General features: G+C 43.9%; 1 protein-coding gene across 3 annotated transcripts in view; it reads left to right on the plus strand.

Annotated features, from left to right (window-relative positions):
• Positions 1–3,415: 3,415 nt before the first annotated feature.
• The window catches only part of LOC105358029 (syntaxin-binding protein 4), a 55,278-nt gene continuing 30,911 nt past the window's right edge, over positions 3,416–27,782 (plus strand). Inside the window, exons 1-8 of one of the 3 annotated variants that reach the window (XM_023957890.1) lie at positions 3,416–3,592; positions 12,866–12,939; positions 16,105–16,200; positions 17,782–17,851; positions 17,921–17,995; positions 20,412–20,491; positions 25,837–25,954; positions 27,282–27,423. In XM_023957890.1, the coding sequence (XP_023813658.1) occupies positions 3,555–3,592; positions 12,866–12,939; positions 16,105–16,200; positions 17,782–17,851; positions 17,921–17,995; positions 20,412–20,491; positions 25,837–25,954; positions 27,282–27,423 (693 nt within the window). In that variant the 5' untranslated portion in view covers positions 3,416–3,554. Of the gene's footprint in view, positions 3,593–11,227; positions 11,446–12,865; positions 12,940–16,104; positions 16,201–17,781; positions 17,852–17,920; positions 17,996–20,411; positions 20,492–25,836; positions 25,955–27,281; positions 27,424–27,782 lie in introns of those variants that run through there. The other 2 variants (XM_023957891.1, XM_023957889.1) reach the window with 2 other exon arrangements.

A 27,782-nucleotide genomic window follows, 5' to 3' on the forward strand; every position in this document is an offset into this window, starting at 1 on the left:
GAGGTGAAAAGAGTCTCAGACAGGATGATGAGCCTAAAGTTAGAAATTGAAGGGGTGATGGTGAATGTAGTCAGTGGGTATGCGCCACAGGTTGGCTGTGAGTTAGAAGTGAAGGAGAGATTCTGGAGTGAGTTGGATGAGGTCATAGAGAGTTTTCCCAGAGGAGAGAGAGTTGTTATTGGAGCAGACTTTAATGGGCATGTTGGTGAGGGCAACAGAGGTGATGAGGAGGTGATGGGCAGGTTTGGTGTGAAGGAAAGGAATCTGGAGGGACAGATGGTGGTGGACTTTGCGAAGAGGATGGAAATGGCTGTAGTCAACACTTACTTCCAGAAGAGAGAGGAACATAGAGTGACATACAGAAGTGGAGGTAGGAGTACTCAGGTGGACTACATCCTATGTAGACGAGGTCATTTGAGAGAGGTTAATGACTGCAAAGTGGTGGTAGGAGAGAGTGTAGCCAGACAGCACCGCATGGTGGTGTGTAAGATGACTCTGGAGGTCAGGAAGAAGAAGAGAGGGAAAACAGCAAAGAAGACCAAGTGGTGGAAGCTACAGAATGAAGAAACTTGTGAGGAATTTAGGCAGAAGTTGAGGCAGGTCCTGGGTGGTCAGGATGAGCTTCCAGAGGACTGGAAAACTACAGCAGAGATTATCAGGGAAACAGGTAGGAAGGTGCTAGGTGTGTCATCTGGAAAGAGGAAAGACGGTAAAGAGACTTGGTGGTGGAATGAGGAAGTACAGGAATGCGTCCAGAGGAAGAGGTTGGCTAAAAGGAAGTGGGATGTAGAAAGGACTGAGGAAGGTAGACAGGAGTACAAGGAAGCGCAGCGTAGAGTGAAGAGAGAGGTGGCAAAGGCCAAACAGAAAGCTTACGATGAACTATATGACAGGTTAGACACAAAGGAAGGAGAGAAGGACTTGTACAGGCTAGCCAGACAGAGAGACAGAGATGGGAAGGACGTGCAACAGATAAGGGTGATTAAGGACAGAGATGGAAAGGTGCTAACAACCCAGGAGAGTGTACAGAAAAGATGGAAGGAGTATTTTGAGGAGCTGATGAACGAGGAAAATGACAGGGAAAGAAGGGAGGAAGAAGTGGTTGTTGTGGAGCAGGAAGTAGCAGAGATTGGAAAGGATGAGGTTAGGAAGGCTCTGAAAAGGATGAAGAGCGGAAAGGCCGTTGGTCCTGATGACGTACCTGTGGAGGTATGGAAGTGCTTAGGAGAGACAGCAGTGGAATTTCTAACAAGGTTGTTCAATAGGATTCTAGAGAGTGAGAAGATGCCTGAGGAATGGAGGAGAAGCGTTCTGGTCCCGATCTTTAAGAACAAGGGTGACACGCAGAACTGCAGCAACTATAGAGGAATAAAGTTGATGAGCCACACAATGAAGCTGTGGGAAAGAGTAGTGGAAGCCAGGCTTAGGAAGAAGGTGGAGATTTGTGAGCAGCAGTATGGTTTCATGCCCCGTAAGAGCACCACTGATGCCATTTTTGCTTTGAGAATGTTGATGGAAAAGTACAGAGAAGGTCAGAAGGAGCTGCATTGTGTGTTCGTAGATTTAGAGAAGGCGTATGACAGGGTGCCGAGGGAGGAGCTGTGGTACTGTATGAGGTCGTCTGGAGTGGCAGAGAAGTATGTCAGAGTAGTTCAGGACATGTATGAGAGAAGTATGACGGTGGTGAGATGTGCTGTAGGTCAGACAGAGGAGTTCAAGGTGGAGGTGGGACTACACCAAGGATCAGCTTTGAGTCCTTTTTTGTTTGCTATGCTGATGGACAGGCTGACAGACGAGGTAAGACAGGAATCTCCCTGGACAATGATGTTTGTGGATGACATTGTAATTTGCAGTGAGAGTAGAGAGCAGGTGGAGGAACAGCTAGAGAGGTGGAGGTTTGCTCTGGAAAGAAGAGGTATGAAGGTCAGTCGTAGTAAGACAGAATACATGTGTCTGAACGAGAGGGATCAAGGTAGAAGCGTTAGGTTACAGGGGGCTGAGGTGAAGAAGGTGCAGGAGTTTAAGTACTTGGGGTCAACAGTTCAGTGTGATGGGGAGTGTGGAAAAGAGGTGAAGAGGCGAGTGCAGGCAGGTTGGAGCGGGTGGAGGAAAGTGTCAGGAGTGTTGTGTGACAGAAGAGTGTCAGCAAGACTCAAAGGAAAGGTGTACAAGACAGTGGTGAGACCAGCTCTGCTCTATGGGTTAGAGACGGTAGCAGTCAGACAGAGACAAGAGGCTGAGATGGAGGTAGCGGAGATGAAGATGTTGAGGTTCTCCTTAGGAGTGACCAGGTTAGACAGGATAAGGAACGAGTACATCAGAGGGACGGCTCATGTTGCCTGTGTTAGCGACAAAGTCAGAGAAGCCAGACTGAGATGGTTTGGACATGTTCAGAGGAGGGATAGTGGATACATTGGTAGAAGGATGTTGGAGATGGAGCTGCCTGGCCGGAGGGCAAGAGGACGGCCAAAGAGGAGATACATGGATGTCTTAACAGAGGACATGAAGTTGGCTAATGTTAGGATAGAAGATGTTCATGATAGAGTGAGGTGGAAAAGGATGATTCGCTGTGGCGACCCCTGATGGGAAAAGCCGAAAGAGAAAGAAGAAGATTTTTTGTTTTTATGATATATGTGGAACGTTGGAACTGTGTTGAGTTTATGGAATACATAGATTGGACTGTTCCAAATGGTTTCACGTTTAAAACGTTTAATTTGATTGAAAAACTGTTTGTAAAAAAGATTGAATGAATTTGTCTCAGTATTAAAGAAACTGAACGATAAGTAAAAGTTTGCTGTTTTTATTGATTGTAAACCCTAAAGATGAAACTCTGACTTCACTTGAGGAATGAGACCTGAATGAATGTTTGAAAGATGTCAAATGTCCTTTAGTCGTATTTCAAGCCTTTTCATGTCACTCTTTTACATTCCAGTGTAAATTCTCCTCTTCCTGCAGTTTTCATAAACACAGATGTAGCACAAAAACATAACCTGTTATTTATGGAGCAATTCATTCCAATAAACGAGGAAACTCTGGACATTAAACATGAATCCACTGTATCAACAACGTCTTTAGCAGCATCCTTGTAACGTTAGACAGTCGCTTGCTGAATATTCTGCATTATTATTATGGTGGGTTGAAAAAAACGGTCACAGTAAATCCATTTTTGGAGTAAAGACTCCTGTTTTTTTCTCCTGAACCAGAGGAGACCACATCCCCACATCATTCTGATGAAACTCAAGATTTTAGGTTTTTCTCACTACGAAGCAGCAGAGCTCTCTAGAAACCACACAGGTGGGATTTCCAGGCCAAATCCCAGATGTGTTTGCAGTTGTGCTGAATGTTGAAAGTGTTAGTGCGTTTCTGCAGCTCGCTCCCAAAGCTCTATATTTAGCCTGCCCACATGACATATGGATTGTTGTGTATTATCCTTTTGTCATAAGCTGGCTGTGTGTTTATGAATGGCAGTCGTCGTACCGGCTGGCTAACGTGCAGCTCCGCAGCAGAAATGCAGAGCAGTGAGTAGCTGGAGGGTCCGGATTCACACCAGCATCATGTTCCAGAGACTGAAGGTGCCTCTGGGATTTGCCAGGTATGTTTTTAACCACGTCTTCTTCTTCTTCTTCTTCTTCTTCCACCTCTGACACGGTGGTGGTGAATGTTGATGAAGCCGTGCAGGATTACTGATGAACACTGATTCTGGTGTGCACGGACCAAACACAGGTTTGTGTGGGGCGGAGGTGGACTTTTAGAAACAGGCTTTAGGGTTCCAGTGGATCTTTAGGGTTCCAGTGGATCTTTAGGGTTCCAGTGGATCTTTAGGGTTCCAGAGGATCTTTAGGGTTCCAGTGGATCTTTAGGGTTCCAGAGGATCGTAAGGGTTCCAGTGGATCTTTAGGGTTCCAGAGGATCTTTAGGGTTCCAGTGGATCTTTAGGGTTCCAGAGGATCTTTAGGGTTCCAGAGGATCTTTAGGGTTCCAGAGGATTTTTAGGGTTCCAGTGGATCTTTAGGGTTCCAGAGGATCGTAAGGGTTCCAGTGGATCTTTAGGGTTCCAGTGGATCTTTAGGGTTCCAGTGGATCTTTAGGGTTCCAGAGGATCTTTAGGGTTCCAGAGTATCTTTAGGGTTCCAGTGGATCTTTAGGGTTCCTGTGGATCTTTTTGGTTCCAGTGGATCTTTAGGGTTCCTGTGGATCTTTTTGGTTCCAGTTGATCTTTAGGGTTCCAGTGGATCTTTAGGGTTCCAGAGGATTGTAAGGGTTCCAGTGGATCTTTAGGGTTCCAGAGGATCGTAAGGGTTCCTGTGGATCTTTAGGGTTCCAGTGGATCTTTAGGGTTCCTGTGGATCTTTTTGGTTCCAGTTGATCTTTAGGGTTCCAGTGGATCTTTAGGGTTCCAGAGGATTTTTAGGGTTCCAGTGGATCTTTAGGGTTCCAGAGGATTGTAAGGGTTCCAGTGGATCTTTAGGGTTCCAGAGGATCTTTAGGGTTCCAGAGGATCTTTAGGGTTCCTGTGGATCTTTATGGTTTCAGTGGATCTTTAGGGTTCCAGTGGATCTTTAGGGTTCCAGAGGATCTTTAGGGTTCCAGTGGATCTTTAGGCTTCCAGAGGATTGTAAGGGTTCCTGTGGATCTTTAGGGTTCCAGTGGATCTTTAGGGTTCCTGTGGATCTTTATGGTTTCAGTGGATCTTTACGGTTCCAGTGGATCTTTAGGGTTCCAGAGGATCTTTAGGGTTCCAGAGGATTTTTAGGGTTCCAGAGGATCGTAAGGGTTCCTGTGGATCTTAAGGGTTCCAGTGGATCTTTAGGGTTCCAGTGGATCTTTAGGGTTCCAGAGGATCTTAAGGGTTCCAGTGGATCTTTAGGGTTCCTGTGGATCTTTTTGGTTCCAGTTGATCTTTAGGGTTCCAGTGGATCTTTAGGGTTCCAGAGGATTGTAAGGGTTCCAGTGGATCTTTAGGGTTCCAGAGGATCGTAAGGGTTCCTGTGGATCTTTAGGGTTCCAGTGGATCTTTAGGGTTCCTGTGGATCTTTTTGGTTCCAGTTGATCTTTAGGGTTCCAGTGGATCTTTAGGGTTCCAGAGGATCTTTAGGGTTCCAGTGGATCTTTAGGGTTCCAGAGGATTGTAAGGGTTCCAGTGGATCTTTAGGGTTCCAGAGGATCTTTAGGGTTCCAGAGGATCTTTAGGGTTCCAGAGGATCTTTAGGGTTCCTGTGGATCTTTATGGTTTCAGTGGATCTTTAGGGTTCCAGTGGATCTTTAGGGTTCCAGTGGATCTTTAGGCTTCCAGAGGATTGTAAGGGTTCCTGTGGATCTTTAGGGTTCCAGTGGATCTTTAGGGTTCCTGTGGATCTTTATGGTTTCAGTGGATCTTTACGGTTCCAGTGGATCTTTAGGGTTCCAGAGGATCTTTAGGGTTCCAGAGGATTTTTAGGGTTCCAGAGGATCGTAAGGGTTCCTGTGGATCTTAAGGGTTCCAGTGGATCTTTAGGGTTCCAGTGGATCTTTAGGGTTCCAGAGGATCTTAAGGGTTCCAGTGGATCTTTAGGGTTCCAGTGGGTCTTTAGGGTTCCAGTGGGTCTTTAGGGTTCCAGTGGATCTTTAGGGTTCCTGTGGATCTTAAGGGTTCCAGTGGATCTTTAGGGTTCCAGTGGGTCTTTAGGGTTCCAGTGGGTCTTTAGGGTTCCAGTGGATCTTTAGGGTTCCAGTGGATCTTTAGGGTTCCAGTGGGTCTTTAGGGTTCCAGTGGATCTTTAGGGTCCCAGAAGATCTTTAGGGTTCCAGTGGATCTTTAGGGTTCCAGTGGATCTTTAGGGTTCCAGAGGATATTTAGGGTTCCAGTGGGTCTTTAGGGTTCCAATGGGTCTTTAGGGTTCCAGTGGATCTTTAGGGTTCCAGTGGATCTTTAGGGTCCCAGAAGATCTTTAGGGTTCCAGTGGATCTTTAGGGTTCCAGTGGATCTGCAGGCTTTTGTGCTAAACTGTGACAGGAAAACAGTTCTAGTCTGACAGCGTTCAGTATTTGTTTCTCATGGAGAACAAATCAGAAGCATCAGAATGATATTCTTTTTGAAATATTGGTCCCTAGAAGACATGGCAGTAGTGTCAGAAATGAATATTGTTTGCATTAATATGTTTGAGCAGCTTTGGTTGTAAAACGGCTTTTTATGAATAAACTGATTGGATGTGAAAAGAAAAAGTGATCCACAAAGTTTGGGATCAGAAGAAAGTGTACAGCATCAGTGCTGGGTCACAGACAGCTCTCCTTCTTGTCATGAAGGAACTTTGAAAGACTGTTTTCAGTGTTAAATCTTATCTGGAAGCTTTAAAGGTGATAAACTGCTTTTGTTTGAACAAACACCATTCTGAGCACGAAGTGTGGTGGTAGGGGTGTCCCCATCCGGTCACGTGATCAGATGTCGTCTCCCGATCGGTGATCAGATATGATTGTTTTTATTATTTTGATCAGCGCTGCATATTTCCAGCTTGTCTTAAATGAACGTCCCGGTAAAAGTCTGTGTATCATGAGCGGAATCCCGACATTCTACTGTCGTAGAGCGCAGCGGAGGCTAACGGCTGACAAAAACAGCTCTGTGACGTTAGCTAAATGTTCACAGACTCAGACTTTGGAGATCAATAACTGACAGCAAGTGTCTTGCTCTCTTTTTGTCTTAATGCAAGCAACGACCTATAAAGGCTTTCAACAGGAAAAAGATCAGGTTTTTGTTTCTCTGATCAAAACGGCGCCGTCCTGCTGCCAACAGCTGCAGAGTGCAGGAAAAACGGATCGAAAATCAATCAATCAATCAATCAAACAATAATATCTCTAACAACCAGCACTAATAAACGTTGCGTTGATATGATCTAGTCATGAAAACTCATCATAGTCACATTCATGCTACAAGAACAACCGTGGGAGAAAATCCAGTTTTTTTAGTGAGATCTGAATCCCATCTGATCAAAAAGGTTCTGAAGATCCAAAAGGTCACAGACGGTCTCATAGAACAATCCCTACCGTCCCGTCCTCCTGCAGGAGAAAACCACTTCTAGTTTGTAAGAAGTTTGCAGGTAAACGTGGAGAATGACCAAAGACTTTGTTCTAGAGGATCAAACGCTACAGTTTGTACTTTCCCACTATTTATCACCTATTATTACTGATTCATATTTAATAGTTACACCATTTTTACCTGAGTGTTTAAGCACAGACGTCTCTGTTTACGTGTTAAAGAATAAAAGAAGATGAATAAAATAAAATGAGGGACCAACCTGGATCAGTTCATAACATTTTTTCCTTTTCTAAACATGTTTTACAAACGAATCCGATCAGGTCTGGGTATTTTTTTTTTCATTCATCCAAATCCAATTCCTCTGAACTGGATGGGGGACATCCCTGCTTGGTGGATCATTGCTGATGCTGCAGTGTTTTTGTTGGTTATATCGTCATCATTTCTCTCCTCACAAACATCTCATGCAGTCTGGATCAGCTGTTCTGTCGGATGGATTGAGGAACAGAACGTGGTAAACGGGGAAATAATGAGAGGAGTTGATGAACTGTTGGAAAGATGAATTATTGCAAGGTATTTGCAGGTAACATCATTTCTGCTTCTCCATTCAGGCTTTCACATTTCAAGAGTCATGATGTTAGGGCTGCACGGTGGCACGGTGGAGCAGTGGTTAGCGCTCAAGTCCCGGCTGGGGGACCTGAACCAGAACACCAATGGGGGACCTTTCTGTGTGGAGTTAGCGTGTTCTCCCCGTGCATGCGTGGGTTTTCTCCGACTGATGGGGTCAAACGGGGAGATCTCACTCATCCAGGTGTGCAGACGTCCCTAATCCTGTCAGAGTTGTAGTGAAAACAGGCTTTTAGTCTGCGTCATGGATAAATCACTTATTTTTACCATCTGTGGCCCTGTGGAAGAGCGTCCGTCCTTCCTCTAAAAATGGGACCCAAACCAGCTGTGTGCATAAAGGGTTGGACTGGGGGGTTAAAGCACTAAATGGTTCCTGAGGCAACTGTGTCTGCAGCTCAGCGCCCCCCAGGGTATGGAAGCGATTATGTAGCATAAATAAAAATCAAAGTCAAAACCAGAAATGCTTTTTCATTTTCAAAATGAAGCTGCATATTTTGACTCAAAAATATAATGAAAAAGCAATCCACCAAAATGCTTTTTCATTTTCTTCCTCAACACAGCTTATTCTGTCACTTAATTAAAATTAAAATGAAAATGGTATTTGACATTTCATTTTCAAGACGTTCCATGGTAAATGTGTAACATAATTCATGTAGAAATGTCTAATTTGACCATTAAAATGGATTAATAGAAATGCTTTTTAATTTTCAAAATGAAGCTGCATTTTTTGACTCAAAATTAAAAAGAAAAAGCAATATTTCAAAATGCTTTTTCATTTTATACTTCAACACAGCTTATTCTGTCACTTAATTAAAATGATAAATAAAATGGTATTTGACATTTCATTTTCAAAAAGGTCCCTGGTAAATGTGTACCAAAATTCATTTAGAAATGTCTAATTTGACATTTAAAATGGATTAATAGAAATGCTTTTTAATTTTCAAAATGAAGCTGCATCAAATGACTCAAAATTCAAATGAAAAAGCAATATTTCAAAATGCTTTTTCATTTTATACCTAAAACCGCTCATTCTGTGTCATAATTCAAACGAAAATGCAAAGAGGGGATTGCATTTGCATTTTAACATCCACCCCGCGCAAGTTGTCACAATATTCAATTCGAAAAAGCATTAGCAGAGGGGAGGCGGGGCGATGACGTCACTGCTCTCTCTGTGTGTCCGGCTGCTGACTGACGCACACACGCGCACCAAGAGCAGACTGTGTTAGCTGCAGAGACCAGGGTTTTGTGATGGTTGTGAACTTCTGATGAGTTTCCACAGCTTCTCATGACTACATAGCAGCATGTCCGCCTTCTGCGCTCCTCCTCCTGACGCACCGCGGACAAGCTTTTTTCTGCGGACCGCCAGCTGCCTTCGCACAGCGGAGCGCGAAGCTCCGATGATCGCTGAAGGCGGAAATGCTGCTACGATCTGAGAAACCATCATATGAATTTGTGTTTCCAGTGGTGTCCAGAACAAAATAAAGACTGATGTAATTCACAGATATTTACACATTTATCTGCAGCTTTGCGGTGAATTTGCTGTTTGATTTATTAAGATCCAGGAATCCAGGTTTGAGCAGGCCAGGTCCAGCGGTTTTTGAACAGGACCCGGTTTTAGGTGATCTTAATGTGAAAAATGCAGCAGAATGTCCCTTTAGCTCCCTCGCGAATCAGAAGCTGTGAATCGTGAGCCAACTTTAGCGTCGTCTGACCGCACGGATTTAAAAACATATAATCGAGCAGAGCAGGCCGTAAAATATTAGCATAGCTGTAATAAAAGCACATTATGAAGATAGTCTCCTGCAGCTTCGCGCTGAGTGAGTGTTTTTGGTCCAACCAGCAAACGTTTAGCATGGAGAAATCTGCTGTCTGATGATGGGGCTCCACCTGTCATCAAACAACAAATTCACCGCAAAGCTGCAGATAAATGTGTAAATATCTGTGAATTACATCAGTCTTTATTTATTTCTGGACACCACTGGAAACACAAATTCATATGATGGTTTCTCAGATCACAGCAGCATTTCCGCCTTCAGCGATCGTCGGGAGCTTCGCGCTCCGCTGTGCGAAGGCAGCTGGCGGTCCGAAGAACAAAGCTTGTCCGCGGTGCGTCCGGAGGAGGACCGCAGAAGGCGGACATGCAGCTACTTAGTCCTGAGAAGCTGTGGAAACTCATCAGAAGTTCACAACCATCACAAAACCCTCGTCTCTGCAGCTAACACAGTCTGCTCTTGGTGCGTGTGTGTGCGTCAGTCAGCAGCCGGACACACAGAGAGAGCAGTGACGTCATCGCCCCGCCTCCCCTCTGCTAATGCTTTTTCGAATTGAATATTGTGACAACTTGCGCGGGGTGGATGTTAAAATGCAAATGCAATCCCCTCTTTGCATTTTTGTTTTAATTATGACACAGAATGAGCGGTTTTAGGTATAAAATGAAAAAGCATTTTGAAATATTGCTTTTTCATTTGAATTTTGAGTCATTTGATGCAGCTTCATTTTGAAAATTAAAAAGCATTTCTATTTATCCATTTTAAATGTCAAATTAGACATTTCTAAATGAATTTTGGTACACATTTACCAGGGACCTTTTTGAAAATGAAATGTCAAATACCATTTTATTTATCATTTTAATTAAGTGACAGAATAAGCTGTGTTGAAGTATAAAATGAAAAAGCATTTTGAAATATTGCTTTTTCTTTTTAATTTTGAGTCAAAAAATGCAGCTTCATTTTGAAAATTAAAAAGCATTTCTATTTATCCATTTTAATGGTCAAATTAGACATTTCTACATGAATTATGTTACACATTTACCATGGAACGTCTTGAAAATGAAATGTCAAATACCATTTTCATTTTAATTTTAATTAAGTGACAGAATAAGCTGTGTTGAGGAAGAAAATGAAAAAGCATTTTGGTGGATTGCTTTTTCATTATATTTTTGAGTCAAAATATGCAGCTTCATTTTGAAAATGAAAAAGCATTTCTGGTTTTGACTTTGCTTTTTATTTATGCTACATAATCGCTTCCATACCAGGGAGGATGTGGGGAACAAATTCACACATGCAGGTGTGTGACAGCCACTGGGACTTGAACTCAGAAACTTTGACACTGGAGGTCAGTATTCTACACCTCAAAGAAACAAAGGACAACATTTAAATATTTTAAGCATAAAACTTTTGTAAATGTAAATTTTACAAACTCTGAAATTATCAAATGTCATCACAGATGCAGTTTCAAAAGTCTATTGAAGTACAAGACTCTCAAAGTGTCTGGAAACAAAGACTATGGATCATATAGACTACATGATCTATATGCGCAACTAGCCAGCTAGTGGATGAAAACTGAGGATTCTGTGAGACCTCCAGCGGAAGTGCAGTCTCTAAAGCATTTGAGCTTCATGTTTGGGTTCGGTTTTGACCGACGGTTTGTTTAACATCATTTAAATGCAAATAAAATGAGATGTCAAAGAATCGTGGTTCCTTCAAGTGTCAGCCTGTAAAAATCTCTCAGGTGGAACTTTGTCAAAACTGAAGAGTGACAGTTGGACCCCGCGTGGACGCCGGGAAAGGCGCGTGCACACAGTGCTCGCTGTCATTCTGACTCTGGTTATGTAAGAGATTAAACGTGCGGCTGAAGGTGGAAACGTTCGGCTCTGCCTCTGCCGCTGCTGCCCCGCATTTCAGGCATCATGTGCGTGAACGCCGGCTGCTGAGAGCGGAGGCTGCGTGTCCGTGCGTGTCACCAACCTGTGCGCTGCGCGCCAACATGCCAACCTTCTCCGTGATGTACAAAGGCGCGGTGATCATCAGCAGGTAGGCGGCTGCGGGGCTTCCTGGGGGGTCGCTGCCTCACAGCACGCGCTGTTTCTGTGTTTCTATTCTTATTTTGTTGTTTGTTTGTTTTCTGGAAGGAGACTTTTTCAGTGCGCAGCTTTCGATCGCACATGTAGACCGCGGGCGCGCGCGCGCGCTGCTGCCTGATTGTTTTTCTATTTGAAGGAGTACAATGAGAGTTGTGTATCTTTAGTCCAAACATGAGACGGTTAATTGAATCAATTATTAAACCATTTAACTGCAGAAGTGAAAGTTCCCATTGGTCTGCTGATAAACGGTGGTCCACCGCACATGCGCAGGGATGAGCAGAGGCAGCCTGCAGGCAGGCAGTGTTTTCTTCCAGCAAAGCTCTGCTTTTCTCACTACATATTTGACTTTCAGCTGCTCCCTTGAGGGGGCGCCACAGCAGCTCATCCCCTCCCTCTAATCCTCTCCTCTGCCTCCCTCTGCTCACACCGTCCTCCCTCATGACCTCCTCTCCATGCATGAACCTCTCCTTCCTGGTAGCTGGAACCAGTCTGGTCGTTCTCCTCTGACCTCTGGCATCAACTAGACATTTCCGTCCACAGACCTGCCGCTCTCTGGATATTTTCTCTTTAAGACCATTCCCTGTAAACCCTAGAGGTGGTTGTGGGTGAAATTCCCAGTAGATCAGCGGTTTCTGAAGTCCTCAGACCAGCCCGTCTGCTTCAGAGTCCCTTCAATCCCCTTCCTGGTTGTGATGCTGGTTTCACCTGCAGCAGATGGTCCGGACCACTGAGTGTCTGCCGTGTGATTGGCTGTTAGTCATTGTGTTAACCAACGGTTGGACAGGTGTGATGTTTTTTTTAACATTTCAGCCTCAGCAAACCTCTGACAATAAAACTCTGGAAAACAGACGTGATTGGCTGGTTTCAACCAAACTCCTGCAGCAATGGTTTCAGGGGCACCAATGAGGTTCCAGGGGGGGTCCAGATGGTACCAGTCTGTAGTGGATGTAGTGGACATTGTTTTTCTATAGGAGGCAATTGATCTGCCCTTCGCCTGGCTGGTCGTCTACCTGGTCAAAGGTCAAAGAAAATCATAACCTCTACGTTCGCTTGGGCTCTTAACCCCCCCACCTCATTAGGGTGGTGTTCATCAATGGAATGGGAGAAATAGAAGTTGGTCACTACAGTATTTTCTTCCTGCGTGAGTCTCTGCCTGAATGGCTGAAGGGAATTTTGAACACTTTCATTTGTTCACCTGTGGACAGAAGCAGATGTTTTTAGCGGTTTCAGGCTCTGGGTGCCTTCAGGTCAAAAAGGGTTTCTTCTACAAACCAAAACAACATCTGCATCCTGAGTTTCTGTTACCTTTGGTCTTTTGAACGTACTTTGCTTAATTTGCTCGATCCTCGTTATCTCTTCTGTTTACCCAGGACACTAATGGGTCCGTATGGAGTCGACCGAGCCGTACATTCCATTGAATTTACGGAGTGTGAAAATGGTTTGGGTAAGTGTCTTTGTTTTATATTATGGGTAAAGACTAAAGACCCACTCTGTTTTAAAATGCTCTTTTTGGTGTTTTTAACACGTTTTTGTGACATTTCCTCCTAAATGCAGGACCTACATATAGAAAATTGATGGTATGAACCGTTCATGCATCTGAGTTTTCCTCTAAAAAGCTGCTCTCTGGGCACCAGCCCCTCCCAGTCCATTAAAAGGAGTGGGATCCAAAGGTCACACATGATCATACGTATGGATAAAGTTTACTCTGAAAGGCTTAGGAATAGTACGATATAGGCCCTTTAAACTTGCATTTCAGAGTATTTATGTATTCAAATTGTTATCATTGAGGAGCGACAAAAAATGCTGTTTGAAAATTTTTATTTGTTACGCAGAAAATACTTTGGGCGGGGTCACAGTCTCCAAGCTCCGCCCCTTTCTGATCATCCACCTGCAGACCAACAGATCCATGAAGGTCTTTGTTTTCCTGGTCTGAGCTGGAATCTGGATCAGAACCGGACGGACGGATGGATCTGACGTTGCTGCTGATTTTGCTGCATGTTAGGTTGGGGGTGTGAGGGGCTGTAAGCTAGGGAGAGAGTGTAAACAGATGATGATAGGATGTAGGGGCAGGCTTCCCCTCAGCCAACAGTCCTGCCCACAGCTCACAGGGGGATCCTGATAAACCCCCGTACTCGTATGAGTACTGGCGATGCTCTGATAGACGGTCAAAGGCAGAGCTCAGATGGAGGGGGCGGATGGAACGTGAACCAGGATCAGCAGCGAGGAGGAGGTGGTTGGGGGTTTGAGGAGCAGGGAAGGGGGCGGGACGCAGACTGGAATTGAAATTAAAACGAGGAAAACATGTTCAAAGTTGTACTTCAACAGCTTTTTTCAAGAAATTTGGAGATGAATGGTAGATTACAGATGGAGTGGAAATAACTGAGGTTGGAGGGATCTGATCCAGGTTTTTTGAGGGTGGGGGGAAGAATTCCAGTGGGAGGCTTTGAAAAATGTTGGTGATGAGATGAAATAGAAGCAGGGAATGGAAGCATTTGACTGGTTAAGACTGAGATTTTGGAGTTCAGAGATTTGGCTGACTGACGGTAGAGTCGATGTTGTGGGGGCAGTAGAACATGAACCACATGGATGCTGAATAAACTTTTGGGGGGGGGGGGGGGGGGGTGAATTAGAGGTCCGTCACACTGTTAGAGGTCCTCGGTTGTTCAGCCAGTACTTAGTGATATTCTGAGAAAATACTCTGAGACCAGCTCCCATAGTATCAGTCCTAGTAGAAATGACCACTTTGTTAATGATGCCTTACAAGCCCTCAGGAGTACACTCCATGTTGTTGCCCCCCTGAAACCTAAGTCCGTTAGACAAAACCGAGTAGCACCGCGGTTTAACGCTGAAACTCGTTCGCTTAAACAAGAAACCCGTAAGTTGGAAAGAGAATGGCGCCGCTCCGGTTCAGAGCAGTCTCTGGATATCTGGAAACATAGCCTATTAAATTATAAAAAAGCTCTGCGTAGAGCTAGAAGCCAGTACTATTCAACCTTAATATCAGAGAATGGAAACAACCCAAGATTTCTTTTTAGCACTATTGCTAGATTAACTCGCAGTCAGAGCTCAGTAGAACCACATGTTCCTGTTTCTCTCAGCTCTGATGATTTTCTTACATTTTTCAATAGTAAAATCTCAAATATTAGACATAAGTTGAATCAAGTTATTCCTTCACCTCTGGGGGGGCCTTCATGTGAAGGTTCTGGAGTGACCGTCTCATGAGGGGCTCAGAGATCTGAAACGGGCCGTTTAGCTAGAATGAAAGGTTTTCTGCAGAGAAGAACGGCTGCTTCAGCGTTAGAGAACAGGAAGGAGCTCGTCCACAACGACCACCAGAGACGCCAAGCTGATGCAAAAGGAGGAACCAGGGAGGAAGACCTGTAGAACCGGGTCGTCTGGGAAGTTTCTGCTGTCATTAGGATTTCAAAGAGAATCTATTGACAGGAAATGGTTTCATCCAACCACTAACTATGAGTGGAAGCAAAGTTTGGGTGTTTTCAATCAAATTCTCTGAAAATGACCAGGAAAGCATCATTTCTTCCAGGGTCTGTAAAACAAACAAAAAAGTGTAAACATAAAGAAATACTGAAGACAATGGACTGAAAGTGTTGGTATAAACCTTTTCTCCCCAAAAGCTGCTGTTTTGTCTTTGGATTTTTGTTTTTGGCCAGCCAAAGTGAAAAGGGAGACCATGAAAGAAGAGTCCAAAAGACAAAAATTAATAAATACAAAACAGCAGCTGTTCCCATTTTGTTTCATTTGCTAACAGTTTTAGATTTATTGTTTTTTTTATTACATTTTTCAGTATTTGTTCAAAGTATTTCTTTTAAGTTACAATGTGTACTTTTGAGTTTAGAACCGTTTTTAGAATTGTACTTGTTCTGTTTTCAACTTTAAAATGTCCAATTTTCAAGTTTACAATCTTGTTTTTCATTAACTTCCCACAGAAGGACGAGAACGATGCACAGAAATAAAGACAGGAATAAAGATGTGTGTCTGAGCATCTTAAAGACCAACTGTCTCATTCTTTACTAGCTTTACTTTTTCTTTTCAATTCCTAGAAATCTTCCATCCAATTTTCTTAGAAATAACTGTGTCGTCCTATTTGTTTTACCCGTCAAAACCTCCAAAATGAGGATAGCTGTTGGTTAAAACCTCACATTTTACCGACACCAGGACCATCAGAAACAAACGGACAAATCAAGTCAACATCAAAGTCTATTTTAGATGACTGACTTTATTTTTCCTATTTTTATCCTGGAGTAAAGATGAACTTTTAGTTTGTCCTTAATTATAATAATACTCTGAGATGACAGAAAAAATAGCAAAAGTATTTTACTGTCAAATGTTTCCAAAGATCCAAAAGCAGAAAAACATCAGACAGAGGTTTATTATTTGTGAGTTTCCAGTTCAATAAAAGCAGCTGTTTGGGGGTCCTAACCCGGTTTCTGAGGAACTCCTGAACTGAGTTAGCAGAAGGCCACAGCAGAGAGTTAACATGCTCCAACGGGAGATCAAGGACTTCCAGACACAGGACGCCTGGCTGCCAGCAAATCAGGAAAGCTCCTGGTTGGCTGAGCTAAAGGGGCTCCACCTCTTCTCTCCACAGGGATAAAGGTGATTGGAGGAGTGAAGGAACAAACTGGAGAGGAATTTGGAGTTTATGTCAAGCGGGTTTTACCTGGTGGCCTTGCTGCAGCTGATGGTAAGTCCACATAAAAACAAGGATTTGAAGTGATTGGGGCTTTTTTAGGCCTTAAGTCCTCACATTTGTCGGGTGTCATGATCAGCCTCTGAATGCATGTGTGACGGTGAGACATGCTTGCATCAAAATAAGCTTTCAGTGTTTAACTTGAGCTCTGAAGAAGAACTCTCCTAAAGCCTCTTAAAGCCTAAAACTCTCACAAGCGTCCGGTGCTGTGGGTTTTTGGGTCGTCCGGGTCCGTGGAGGGGAGTGGAGGGGAGTGGCTGCACCTTAATCCTTGTGCTATCTTAGATGACCCCCCCTTCCATTGAGGTGTTCTCCCTACCATGACAAAGGTGGATAAAGGTGGAAAGATTTCATGTAATCCATGGACACCAGTGAAGATCACAAATCATTGAAGAAAAAAGGTTCAGAGCACTGTCTAGTGGGTCTAGATGACCCAACTGTCTAGTGGGTCTAGATGACCCAACTCCCAATGTTAAAGTGCCTAGGATAGAACAAGGGTTACAGGAGCTCAGGTGTGTCTTACAGTTCCCTTGAGGCTCGTACCACTACCTCTAGGGACGTCATGAAATTGGAACGTACCATTGTCGTGCATGTGGTTAGTGGATGGTGAAGTTTTTATAAGGATAATGGAAGTTAGAGGTACTTCTGGTGATGGTGTCGTACGGTGTCCTGACACCACTATAGTCATTACTAAAGAGTGACTGGCTCCTTACTGACCGCGTGAGTCCTGCATGGACAGGGTGTGCACGGTCTGTGCCTGCAGGACGCCTGTAGGATGTCAACACAAACTACAACTACACTCTGATTGTGTAATGTCCTCATTTCTAGGCCAGAATGGACACTAGCAGCTCACACTCATCACATGAACAGCACCCACGGACCTTTTTGGAGTCAAACAAAGTCAAATCCATACGACTCACCTGCATCTGACCGGCTTCACCCTGACTGACCCTTGCGTTTTGTAGAAGTGTTCGCTATGACCTGTCGCCGGCAGCAGGCCCCTGGAAAAAACCTGCATGAACTTTTGGCTCTACAGGCTCGCTGAGCGGTCTACCATCTCTTTATTTTGTCCGTGCCCCGTACAGATTTAGCCGTTTTTCCGTCTCCAGGGCAGCTTTGACTAAGGCTTTCACATTTATACCTGGGATCTAGACAGCTGGGATTCTCAACAGACAGCCCACCAGAGGGGCAGCTCCACACACCATCTGTTTTAGTGTTTCTGGACCTGGCCTTGAACGCTCCGGGGGGGGGGTCAGACTGCTCCCCAACAGCACCAAAACAAAGGCTCTTCTTTTCAAAACGTCCTCATAGCATCATCCCGGGATCATCATCAGGCTTTTCCGGAATTCTGCAAACCCAGATTTCTTCAGAGATCCATCTCTCCTGTTCTCTGTGCCCGGGGGGGGGGGTCCTTCTTCCACTCTGTTCAAATTTGGAAAGACGGTTTCCTGTTTTCTAGAGCCACACACTGGGACACGGTCTCCTGCCTTTCAAAAACCTCCTCAGACTGAAGAGGTGTGAGGAGCCGGTGAGTTCTGCTAGGCTGACATCTGCTCTGTGTTTGGCTGCCAACAGGAAACCTGATGGCAGGGGACCAGATCCTGGAGGTGAACGGGGACAGCCTTGTAGGAGTCACTAGTGAAAGGTAGTCTGTCAATCCTCTGTGTTGATGAGATGACTGAGCATTGCCATGACTGTGTTGCTCTTTTGGTAGAGCTGTGGACATCCTGAGAGCAGCTTCTGCAACCAATCACATGCGCCTTCTCATAGCCAGAGATGAAGAAGCAAAGTAAGTACATTTCTGAATGCAGCAGACTTTTCCAGGTGAACCGGGTGAAGGTCTAAGTTCAAAGAGCCTCAGAGGACCATTCTTTGCATTTGTTGAAGGCTGACGATGATGATGTAGGAAACTTCAGCCTGTTCTGTGACCTGTAGTCTGTATTTTTATCTCATTTTTCCAAGAAAGTCTCTGTTGCAGGAAGAATTTCAAAGGTCTTCAAGTGTTCAAACTCATATTGAGTATGTTATGAGACAAACAACATAGGGTGCCTGAGAGTAAAATATCTTATATACAGTATATATAAATATAAATATATACATATATACACATATAAATATATTTATATATTTTTTGAATTATTTCGTGTTTGTGTGTGTGTGTGATATAATGCAAAAAAAAACAAACAATAAACATATTGTTGGGAAAGAAAACAGCGCCAGAGGAGCACTTAGAGTGGGAGATCTGCCCCGATGATGCATTCATAAACTGGAAATTGCCCATTGAGACGACTGTTGTTGTGAATTTGGGCTATATAAATGAAATTGAATTGAATTGAATCTCTTTGTATTTTCCTAGAATGTTTAACTGCAGTTAGGTGAGGCCCCACCCCTTAAACAAATCAGATCAAGAAGAAGTGTAACTGGTTCCATCCCTGCAGACGGGGGCGGATGTGGAAGCAGGTTTCTCATCTCTGCTGCCCGTCTGTCATTCGGTCTGCAGCGCCTCCAGTGACGTTACCACATGAATTAGCTTCCATGTGCAGGGGAGGATGGGCGTTGGCCAGGCAGCCGGACCCCCATCACTTTGGGGGGAGTCCCCAAACTCTATCAAACGCAGGGAGGGGGGGCTTAACCAGTGCCAGTGCTTCTGTCAAGATGAGCTGTGTGTTAATCTGCAGTTAGTGCTTTAACTACCCTGCAGCTGGGGCAGCATGGGGGGATTATGTCTGCATGTCCGTCTGTGCTTCTCTTCCTTTATCTCCACACGTAGAAAGACTTTTCCGTCGTCTTTGACCCTAAACAGAAAACATCTATTTTTAGCAGTAAGCGATGCAGCACAGATACGGTAGTTCTGATCTCAAATGGAGTTGTGTGAAACAAAGGGATGAGCTCAGACTGGAAATGCTCTAAACTACAGAGGACGATCCCAACGGCTGCACAAACATGAAGGCAAATAACACGGATATGCTTAGAAAGGGCAGGATGCTCTGCAATTCAACAACAGTGGACAGAAAGCCTCACGTTCTGTTGGTTTGGTTGATCGTTTTAAAGTTCCTGACCTTTAGTGTTTCGTATCTTCATGCTTGAACAGTTCAGAGACTTTACTGAATTAGGATTACGAGCGGCCAGAGGAGTTTATTCATAGAAAAGTCTTGTAAAACACAAAACAACATGAAACATTTAGTATTGGTCAGTCCTTTTATAGCCCAAGCAGATGAGATGAAGCACAGATCCACATCTGCTGCCTGCAGAAGTCTATTTGAATTCTGTTTTAGTTTGATGCACCCCAGTAAAGTCAGGAACCCCCCCCCCCCAGTCTCTCCATCCCTGCAGTCTGAGCATCTCAACCTTACATCTCCTGACTGCATTGCACTTAGGGCTCTTGTCTTGTTTGGTTACCCATCCTGACGGCTGGAGGCGGTGATCCTGAAAAAGGATCAAATCCCCTGCAAACAGCAGAGATGGGATTCTGAGAGCGTGCACACTCTGGCAGCGTTTGACGCTTGTCAAAACCCCTGACACGTCTCCTTTATATCCATGTGTGAGCTTTTCTTTGCTGCAGAAATCACAGTCTCCACATTTGCTTTAGATACAGACCAGTTCAGCCACCATCCTCAATGTCTTCATCTTTTTAATCACAATCTCAGTTTTTATGCTAACTGATTTATTTATTCTTAATGTTTACATTATTGCAGGTTTCCTTAAATTTGAAACAGATTCAGTTTACTCAAACAGAAAACCATCTTCTGTAGTTCTTACCATAAAACTCTAAACTCCATCCCTGTCAGTCTGTGGTCCAGGTTCTTAGGCAGACTTCTCTTAAGGGTGGGGTCCAGTTATTTTGTAAACTCTTCTGACTTATGGCAAACCCTGTTCTGCAGGTTGACGTGGACTGAGCTGCTTTTTTCTACTGTTTTCTTTCACTTTAAAGCTCTTTGGAAAGATCATCATGATTGAATTGACTGTTTAGGGGTCGGAGGATGAGAAAACATTTAGAAATGCTGGATTAAAGAGTAAAAGACTAAAGTAAAAAGAGAAAATGACATAGCATGGAGGACTAAATCATCAAAGGTGGTCAACTCATTCCTCTTAAAATGCTAAACTTTGATGTTCTGACATGAATTCAGACCTGCATCTTTCTGCATACCGATTTCTGTTGCTCTTTCAGAATAAAAGTCTGGTTTTCTTGTGCTCTTTTCAAAAAGGAGAGAATTTGCAGATCTTCTACAGAAGTACGGATCTACGGGAAGCACAGGGTCAACGCGCAACTCTCCCATTCAGCAAGGTACTTTGACACAGAGCTATGCTGCTCCCACATCTGCAGAGTCAATCTAAACGATTGTTCCTCCAAATGGAAAGTCTCAAATGTTATCAAAACCATACATCTGTGCCCCCCCATGCTCAAGCTGTCCCTGTGCGTTTCATTAAGCTTTGTGTCCAATGGCTGAATGAAGTCAATCTACCTTGAAAAGGCTGCGGGCTCATTTCCTTCCAACATCTGCTGGGAGGAGGCAGCCGGCTGGAACACATCGGTTCAGAGGAAGTCCACCCCCAACTATCACACTGTGTGTTTAGACTGGACCCATTTGGTTCCCCTAAAGGGTGCTAGAGGTCATTTCCCTCGATATTCCTGAACAGATCTGAACAGTCTGCATACACCCAAGTGGACCCTGGTCCGGGACCAGGAACCTCTTTTGGACCCATCTTTTGAGGTGGTCTCGGTTCGATTCCAATCGACTGTGAGTTTTCTGGGTCTGAAGAGGGTCCGTGCTGAGAGCAGAACAACGGGACCCTCATACAGGGCGTTACGCTATGCAAACAGAGAACGACCATGTGGACAAACGTGGAGCAACGATGAGACACAGCAACTCACTGAAATGTGGTCGGATGGATGCATCGCACGGAAATGAGAGAAAACACAGAAGAAGTTTTTCTATCTTCAGTGGTAAAATGAAGAAGAGTCTCTGGAAGATTGTAGAAGCTTCAGCAAAGCAGGAGATGCTTTTACAAAAAGTGGAGGTTCAGGTGCAGAGAAAGATCAAAGTCAACAGTGTGACGAACTGGACTACATTCTTGGAAAAAGGCCAGCGATTCGTCCCGCGGACGCCGTGGAGACTAACAGGCCGTATCCACGACACTTCATCATGTCAGGGTTCTCCTTCAACCAGCTGACTGATGGGGGGGGGCTGATGCAAAGGTGAGTTGACTGATACAAGTTTGTGTTTCTCTTTAGCTTTTTATTAATATTATTTCATATACGACCTTTCAGCTAATTTGAAGAAAAAAGCCAAAGACAAGATATCAGCTAAATGCAAGAAAGCTGCTTGGTTCTGGTTCTATGTAAATGTTCCAGCTCAATCATTTTACATCAGAAAAATCTAATCTGTTGTTCACATTTCCCAAACAGAAAATGAAAAGGACTCTTCTTAAGGAAGTGGCTCGACTGCTGACCAGGAAGAAACAAATCTTGCTTTTGCTAGCACTCATGCTCAAAGGCTTCTGGGAAGAAATGGAAGAAATGAAAGCTGAGCCCTTTCCAAGCGTAGGGCTGCAGGCCGCCATCATTCTAGCAAACACGCTGCTGCAGGAGATGTTTGAAGCTGAACACAGGCGTCAAACACCAGAAACGTCTAGTTTTGAGAGAATCCAACGTATGCTGGCACAACAGGCAAACCCCAACATGCTGACTCAGGGTCTGGAGAAAACACGCAGCGCCGCACAATTCTCAATCACAGCCATCGACTTCAAGGCTCTGCAGGACAACACACCATCTGCTAGACCTACACCTTCCATGTGCACACAAACACGCCTGTGTGTATTTCACAGGAGCCCCCCCACACATGCAGTAAAACCGCTGTTACAGCAGATGAGGAGGGACAGATGATTGACAGTTGATCAATTTCAGATGTTCGTCATCATGAAGGACTCTGAGGTTCCAGAACATGTTGGTTCATTGTTTTGTATCTGGTGATGCTTGTAAAGTAAAACTTTAAAGTCAGATACATATTTTTATGTTTCAGTGAGAAGTGGATACAAAGTATAAATATTTGTTTTATTTTCTTTAAAATGAAAACTATTTACAATGTTAGACTGGAAAGATACAGAAAACTGGAGTTTTTTGAAACAATAAACATTTTTATTGAACGAATATTGCAAGAACAACTTTTATTATAAAATATAGAAGGTGCTTTAAATAAAACATCCGTTGTGCGCCAACAAGTACAGATAGATGAAGCTTAAAACCTTGAGAAATAACACGACGCGGCTTTTCTCATGTCCTGTGCGCTTCGCTCTACCGGGTTGTCCAGAACACTCGTCACCTGCCTCTTCTGCTTCATGTTGTCGCTCATCTTCTCTTTCAAAAATACTCCGCATGATGATCTTCACAAAAGTTGTGTTATTACCAGCACGCTAACATAACTTGACTGAGAAGTGGGCGTCAAAGATTGTGTCCAAAGTCCATCCCTACTCACCATACAGTGTGTTCACCATTTTCTGTCTGAATCTACAGTTCCAAAATCCAGAGCCCTAGAAATCTCCCAGAAGTCTCTGCAAAAAACCAGTGTGCATTGATGCACACTAGATCGGCGAATATAGACCACAATGCATTGCGTCTGAACAATTTTTGCCAAAAATTTACCTAAATGTATTTTTTTTTTTAAAAATCAATGTTTTTATCTTCAGAAGATAGTGGACTGATAAATAATTGTCCCAAAATGCTCATATCAATTAGATTTTAACTTTGTGAAATCGATGACATCTTATTAGCCGTTTAAAAAAAAAGTAGTGAGCATGGTGTCCCAGTTGCTTTAAAATCCAGGGCACTACATAGAGCCACTAGATAGTTTTTTAGTAGTTAGGGTTTAAAGGGGTCAAAGGCGGGCCACATTTGCCCACAGGCCGGACTTTGGACATGCCTGCCTTAGGATCACTGAAGTTCTCAATTCCCCACCACATGAAGATGCGATTACTGGAGGCGATTCGAGATCCAATCATATATTAGGTGCCTAGTCAGAGCACAGCACATATCTGCACAATGCCCTCACTGCAACAGAGGGCAAAACGCTCCCTGTCACCAAAACCCCAAACTCTTTTTACCATCTGTGCCTAATATGTTGCTTCATTGATGGAGTATATATGGACAGTATCTACAGGTTTTTCTGCATTTTGTGGAGTAACTCCTGGAATATCTTGTTGTTTCCCAGCAAATTTCCAGCTTTGTCTCTACACCAGACAGATGCCTTTGTTGTTGTGTTTGGAAAATTATTTTCTTCAGATGATCTCATAATACATGATTTTTATTGTAATTTTACTATAATACTCAGCTAAAAAATTAGTTTATTATCGTGAACCTCAAAGACTATACAATACAATTAAAAAGTTAGCAAAGCAATGAAACAATGGTTAGAAGCTTTAGCTGAAACGGTAAACCCTATTGTCTGAATCAAATGCTGAACACAAAACTCAAAACTGATCACACTCAATGTTTAAGTAGTGATCCACTTTAACCTCACAAAACAATATCTATTTCTACAGAGGGTTTTTCAATGGATGCAATGGAAAGACCCCATGAATACATCTACATTGGTGAATCTGGGTTTAATCTCACCAAAAGGAGGAGGGGCCATAATGTGATTGGCCATTGGGCCATTGTTGGTGTTCCTGGGCAGCCTGGTGGCAATGTCACATTATGTACTGCGATCAGCAATCATGCGGTTGTCCACCATCAGGCCAACCTGGGGCCTACAACCCTCACCAGCTCCTGGTTTTCCTCAGTCGCATGTGAGATGCTCTGTTAGGGCAGCAGGAGGAGCGTCCATCTATGTCTTTGTTTGGGACGATGTGAGTTTTCACAGAGCCCTCCAGGTTAGAGAGTGGTTCCATATGAACCAAGGTTTTATCAGTCTTTGCCTTCCTTTCCCTAAACCCTATTGAGGAATTCTTCTTCTCACTGCGGTGGAAGGTATAAGAACGCCGACCTTACACCAGGGTACATGTCCTGCATGCCATGGAGCCTGCCTGGTGTGACATGGGGTTGGAGGCCAGCCAAGCCTGGATACGGCATTCCAGGGGGTTTGCCCTGTTGCCTGGCCAGAAAAAATGTGGCCTGTGATGTGGATGAAGTCCTGTCTCCTGACCCAGTACCCAGACATGATGCTGTGGCTGAGTGATGCACTCATTTGTGTATTTGTGTACTTTGTATTACTTGTACACAAGTGCCAAATGCTTGTTTGTTTTTACAAGTGCTACATGTAAATGCACTGGATTTCAGTTTTTTTTCTTTTTATACAAGTCCTAAATGCAGAGGTTTCCTGCAACATACATTTGGCCTACAGTCAAAAAAGAAACTTTTATTTCTCCAGATTCATGTCCTGACCGTTGTGTTTTCTGGTTTTCTACGTAGTGTTTAGTGACCGTTCAATGTTGCTTTTATTTTGACTGACTCTGGGCACAATTTCACAACAAAGTCCAGTTTGTGGATAAAGGTGGAAAGATTTCATGTAATCCATGGACACCAGTGAAGATCACAAATCAGGTTCAGAGCACTGTCTAGTGGGTCTAGATGACCCCACTCCCAATGTTAAAGTGCCTAGGATAGCACAAGGGTTAAGGAAACATTTTAAAGCATGCCCTCTTTCACATGCTGCACTGAAACTGGGCGAGGAACGGCGGATAACTCAGTCGACTGTCTCCCACCCAGATGTTCTGGTGATAAATGCAGGAAAGCAGATGGAGATGTTTGGACACGTTGAGAGCAGGAACAGAGAGGATGATGGGAAAAGGATGCTGAGGGTGGAGCTACCAGGAACCAGGAGGTTGATGGATGTAGAGGAGGAGGGCATACGGCTGGAAAGTGTGAGGGAGGAGGATGCAGAGGAGGGGGGGGGGGTAATGATGATGTTGATGATGACAATGATGATGTTGATGGGGTTCCTTGGAGGCCCAAAGTGTTTTCCGGACACAGTCCCAATCACTCATGCGTCATGTGTTAGCCTGGGGGGGGGTTGGCCTGGCAGTGCTTCCTAACACTGGCAGCAACCTGTAGCCACCCGGAGCAATGTGGGGTTGAGTGTTCCAATCAGGGGTCGACGCTCTGCCTCTGCACCACAGTGGCCAAAAGTAATGCATGTTGGTGGCTCCACAGCCCCCAGTCAGTTTTACAGGAGTTCATTGAGGATGTTTGAGGGGAGGCTGCGTGCCATGAGGCAGTCACTGTGTTGTGTGCAGCTGAGATACATCATCAGTTTGGCAGCTGAGGAATAAAAACATGTAAATATGTGTTTGTTATCAGTTTATAACAAACAGTTTAAGTTTTTGAGATATGAGGCTTTTGGTGAGCAGACTTTCTACTGTAAAGCAAAAGTCTCTCCTTGTAAACATCTGACTTTCAGAGTTTGGGCATTTATAGTTACATCTTTGTCTTTAAACCAATGAAGCACAGATGAGGCCAGACTTTCATGACAAACACATTTTCGATAGACCTAAAATATGAATTCCAGTTCAGTTCATTGACAAAGATGATTTGTAAGGAAATCTTAATCAAGGGGATCCAATCATGTTGATCTTTTGTCCACAAAGCACCAGTCAAATGCTAAAAAAAGGACTGCATTTGTTTTTTTTACCCTCCAGGCAGCCGTTATCTGGACAGCACGTCTTCTGGTTCTTCTTCTCGATCCCAGAGTCCATTATTGCTCAGTCCTGCGGGTTCTCAAAACAACAATGGTGGAACGATGATGCGCTCGCTCAGGTGAGGAGGTCTCTCTATCAGCTGACATCGTGTACACATGTGTGCACATTCATAAACAAGTTTTTAGTCAGCTCTGCTTTGTAGGGTTACATTTTAAAAATCTAACAAGCATTTCCTTTTCCAAGTTTTAGTCCCAAACCAAAGAGGTGCCGTCACAGTGTTAATGGTTTATCCACATTTTCTATTGGAAACATCTTTTAAAAGTTTAGCCGATCACCGCTAGCTCCATGGAGAAGGTCTATATGTATGTTAGCCTGTGGGGGGGATTGGCCTGGCAGTGCAGACTCTTCCTGGAAGGGGCTGTTCTCACTTTGTGATGTCACAATGTGAGAGCCCACTTGTCTTTGTGGACTGGAAGGGCTCAGAGATGCAGGTTTTTAGAGGAATACTCAGAAATACATGAGTGGATCAAAATACTTTGATCCATATATAGATATATATCCACACCAAGCGATGGGAACATCAGGAAGAAGGAACATGAGAAACTGGAGAAATACCAGGAACTCAGAGAAGAACTGGAGAAAGCCTGGAAAGTGAAGGTGACAGTGGTACCTGTGGTAATTGGAGCACGCGGGGCAGTAACCCCCAAGCTGGAGGAGGGGCTACAACAGATACCTGGAAAGACCTCAGACCTCTCAGTCCAGAAAAGAACAGGAACAGCTAAGATCCTGCAGGACCCTCAAGCTCCCAGGCCTCTGGTAGAGGACCCCAGCTTGGAGGAGAAACCACCCGGGGAGGGGGAGGGGGGTGTTTTATGCTTTTAACTGTAAAATAAATGACAAATCTTTGCTTCAATCTGTCTAAACCCAATCGACAGCATAACTGTCTTTCTTTTATGTGGAGCTCTGTTTGTATTTGGTTTTCAGCTCAACAAATAGGAGGAAGTCTACCAACTGTTTCCTTTTGAAGTGACTGTACAGGTTAACTGATGGTAACCTCCATTATTAAATAGGAGACATCTACTTTTTATACTAAGGCACTAGTTTTGGTCACATTTAGTGCACTTTCACATCCTTAAGATATATTTTGTTAAATCCATCATTACATTATAAACAGTAAGAAGTGTCTTTGTGGAATCGGTGCGAGCATTTAAACCACAAAGAGATTCATAAATATTTTAGAATTATATTTATTCATAGATTGCCACCACATAACAACACTTGGGTTTTCAAAACAAGTGACTACAAAACATTGAATTTGTTTTTTTAAACCCAGATTAACATTGTCTTCTATGCAGGACTTTTCCTATTAAAGCATTATTGTTTTGGGGAAATTTCCTTTATTTTGTCTTATGAAGACAACATTTAACAATTGTGTGTGCTCTCAGTCACCCAGGCGAAGGTGTCATCCAGCTTATTTCTGTCACGAGATCCAGTAACTTAGGAATCAGCATTGGAGGAGGCTCCAATAGGCCCGATGGTCCAGCAGTCTTCATCGAGGAGGTGCTGTCAGGAGGAGACTGCCACAAGGTACGGACCAGAACACTATTCTGACCGAGTGAACGCTCAACCAGCATGGTCTTCATTTGGTGTCTGACACAGTCCTCGCTTTGACATCTGGGGGTTCAAAGAGGGACGGATGGATAGATCTGATATTGCTCAACTTTTTTGTTGCACTGCTAATGTTTGTTCGGGGGCTGTAAGATAGCAGGAGAGAGAGTAAACAAAGGAATGATGGGATAACAGCGGAGGTTTACTTCCACACAAACAGTCCCGCCCACAATTTAAATGAGAATTTCTCATGAACTCCTGCTGCTCTGCAGAAACTATGTCCTAAAAATGACTCTGTGTTAGATTTGGGCTAAAAACAGCATCGTCATCATTAAAAG

The sequence above is a fragment of the Oryzias latipes genome, chromosome 8 (assembly GCF_002234675.1).
Source record: "Oryzias latipes chromosome 8, ASM223467v1".
Lineage (NCBI taxonomy): Eukaryota > Metazoa > Chordata > Actinopteri > Beloniformes > Adrianichthyidae > Oryzias > Oryzias latipes.